The sequence below is a fragment of the Cebus imitator genome, unplaced genomic scaffold (genome assembly GCF_001604975.1).
Source record: "Cebus imitator isolate Cc_AM_T3 unplaced genomic scaffold, Cebus_imitator-1.0 Scaffold90, whole genome shotgun sequence".
Classification (NCBI taxonomy): Eukaryota; Metazoa; Chordata; class Mammalia; order Primates; family Cebidae; genus Cebus; species Cebus imitator.
In genome coordinates, this window is record NW_016107405.1 from 5,303,714 (window position 1) to 5,307,262 (window position 3,549).

At 39.2% G+C, this 3,549-nt stretch overlaps 1 protein-coding gene across 15 annotated transcripts in view; it reads left to right on the forward strand.

Annotated features, from left to right (window-relative positions):
- ST7 (suppression of tumorigenicity 7) overlaps positions 1-3,549 on the forward strand; it is a 300,125-nt gene that overhangs the window by 236,541 nt on the left and 60,035 nt on the right. For all 15 annotated transcript variants that reach the window (XM_017535062.2, XM_017535063.2, XM_017535069.2 and 12 more), the window contains one exon: positions 2,490-2,604. In XM_017535062.2, coding sequence (XP_017390551.1) covers positions 2,490-2,604 — 115 coding nt within the window. The remainder of the gene's footprint in view (positions 1-2,489; positions 2,605-3,549) is intronic.

The following is a 3,549-nucleotide window of genomic DNA, read 5'->3' on the forward strand; positions in this document are numbered from 1 at the left end:
TTTCCCCCCAACTGACCCCAGTGTGTAGTGCTCCCCTCCCTGTGTCCATGTGTTCTCATTGTTCAACACCCGCCTATGAGTGAGAACATGCGGTGTTTGATCTTCTGCTCTCCTGTCAGTTTACTGAGAATGATGGTTTCCAGGTTCATCCATGTCCCTACAAAGGACCCTAACTCATCGTTTTTTATGTCTGCATAGTATTCCATGGTGTATATGCACCACATTTTCTTTATCCAGTCTATCATTGATGGGCATTTGGGTTGGTTCCAAGTCTTTGCTATTGTGAACAGTGCCACAATAAACATAATGTGTGCGTGTGTCTTTATAATAGAATGATTTATAGTCCTTTAGAAAATTATTTTTAAAGGTATGGTAAATGATTCTTGGCTTTAAAAAACAAAACAATATGGTAAATGTTCCTTATGGAGGAAGAATTGGATAGTTAATGCAGTGTATTCACTGATTTTTTTTTTCTTAGCAGTAAATTAGCCTATTTTTGAATATTATTTCTCTCAGCATAATTACTTTGAGTATGTTGACACAAAAACAGTTATCACATTTTAGAGGTTATTATGTTATAATAGATAGCAGTTATCCATGTAGAGGATTAGAAGAGAATATATCTGTGATTTTGCTCTGTAAAGAACCTGGTTACCTTTCTTTTAATATAAGATTTCACTTTTCTTTCTCCCTTCCTTCCTTCCTTCCTTCCCTCCTTCCTTCCTTCCTTCCTTCCTTCCTTCCTTCCTTCCTTCCTTCCTTCCTTCTTTCTTTCTTTCCTTTCTTTCCTTTCTTTCCTTTCTTTCTTTCTTTCTTTTCTTCTTTCTTTTTTGAGACAGAGTCTCACTCTGTCACCCAGACTGGAGTGCAGTGGCACGATCTCAGCTCTCTGCAACCTCCACCTCCCGGGTTCAAGTAATTCTCCTGTCTCGGCCTCTCGAGTAGCTGTGTCACCACACCTGGCTAAGTTTTGTATTTTTAGTAGAGATGGGGTTTTGCCATGTTTGCCAGGCTGGTCTCAAACTCCTGACCTCAGGTGATCCACCTGCCTCGGCCTCCCAAAGTGCTGGAATTATAGGCATGAGTCACCATGCCTGGCCAGATTTTACCTTTCTTGAAGATAAAAATTTTACTCTGAAATTCTTGGTCTGTCTTCTTTCTGTTTGCTTCCCAGTGAAGTTCAATATTATATATTTTGACTTTCTTTGGGCCTCTCTTCGTCCTCATTCAGTCTAAAACCCTTGGACCATTCCTTTAATCATTTGTTCACTGACATAGTCCGGTCTCTTGCTCCCTGATTTTTTTGAACCTAATTCAATTTACCCAGCCTCAACCTAATCATTTGACATCTTGCTACTGTACCTGGGCTGCTGACCACTGCTAAGTAAAACTTGACAACCGTGGGAATTACACTTCTATAAATCGTAGCCTCTAGTTTGTTTGGCCCTCAAGACAGCATAGCAATCCTTTCTTTTTTTTTCCTCCTGAGCAGTTCTCCCCTGTGTGGCTATTTTTCACTTTCACCCCATCTTTAAACTTCTTCCCTGCCACCTATCCTGTTAGTCTCAGAAGATGATCTTGGCCCGTTTTACGGGGGCCATCAGGCAGGAACTCATAAACTTCCATCTTTATTACCACCCCCATCACTACCTACAAATTTTCTTTTAGCCTATGTCACTTGCTAGCTATTTTTCTACCGTTTCTCCTTAACTTTGCCACTAGGCTGCTTGAAAGAGTAGTGCCTCCTTCTTTACCCTTCTGTTGTCTGCCTTCCATCCAAATGTTGCCATCCAAACGTTTGCAGAGTTACCAGTGACCTAACTGGTAATGCCTATGAGACATTTTTCACCCTTTACCTTGTTTGGTTTCTCCATGGCATTTTATCTTTATTGAGCATTTTCTTCAACTTTTATGAAAACCTCTGTCTTTGAATCTTATCCCACTTTACCAGAAAAACAAGAAGCATTTAATGATTTACAAAATAATAATTGATATGAACGCTTATAGCCCAATATTAATTATACTTTTAAGAACTGAATTATACTTTTATATAAATACAATTCAGTATGATACTTCAAAAATAAGAAATACTGTAATCCCAGCACTTTGGGAGTCCTAGGTGGGCAGATCACGAGGTCAGAAGATTGGGACCATCCAAGTTAACATGGTGAAACAACATCTCTACTAAAAATACAAAAAATTAGCCGGGCGTGGTGGCACACTCCTATAGTCCCAGCTACTCAGAAGGCTGAGACAGGAGAATCACTTGAACCTGGGAGATGGAGGTTGCAGTGAGCTGAGATCACCCCACTGCACTCCAGCCTGGGCGACAGAGTGAGACTCCATCTCAAAAAAAAAAAAAAAAATGCTTTTTTCTTAAGATGCTTAACTCTAGTAATCTTTTATTGTGCATAAATATCAAAACATTACATATACAATAAAAGGATAAGAAATATATACTAACTATTCCTTGGTTTCTTCTGTCCTAGTTAATGAAGGAGTTCCCTCTTCTGAGCATGTTCAATATCCACGAGAACCTTTTAGAAGCCCTTCTGGAACTACAAGCATATGCTGATGTTCAGGCAGTCTTAGCAAAGTATGATGGTAAGTCCTTGGTTATTTTTATTTACTTGACTATTCCTCTTTCAATGTATTTTCCCTGATTAGATTGGAAGGGTCATTGTAAATAGCACAGCACTTTGGTAACCATACTCTTAGAGAATTTTCACCTACAGCTTTATGATGATGTTTGGCAGAATCTTAGATTTTCATGGTTAGCAAGGGCCAGAAATGTGACATGGCATGTGTCCCGTTCCTCTCCTTCCTTCCCTACAGACTCCCCTCATGCTCGCCCCATTAGGCATTTATGTCTACTCTGCTCTATTACCTCTGTTGTCATCAATTACCCAGAACCCCACAGGCAGTACCTATCCTGTTGGGGCAGCATTGACTCTTAGAGCTCTTGTAATAACTCCACATTGGTTCACTGTGACCACTGCCTATTGGTCATATTGATCCTTTGGAGCAATGTAGAACAGCTAGTATCCCTTGCACATGTGACAACTCAGTAAATGTTGGAAGATGAAATTATGTCCCCTTCATCCTAGTTCCTCTCATTAGCAGCAGAATATCCTCATTCTTTTTTTTTAATGGCAGGCTTTGAAGTCCCTTTACCATTCTGGTTACTCACTCATGAACTTATGCCATTTTGCCTGTTCCTAAGAAATCAGAAAAACTGCTACATCCTAGATATTTAAACACCCTAATGCTCATATTGTTGTTATCCATGAATTCATTATTTGATTAACTGGACAAAAATTGTCCACATAATTACCTGCCATGACATAGTTTCTAAAATCTCTGCAGAACTTCCTACTATTCTGCCTTATTTCAATAACCATCTTCCTAAAGTGTTTGCTTGTAAAAATGGAAATAGGGAGTGACTACACATTATATAATCATTTTTTACTCTATGAAGTATTTTTTCTTTAGTAAGCATCTTCAGTGCATTTAAAGAATTATTCAGGCTGGGCATGGTGGCTCACTCCT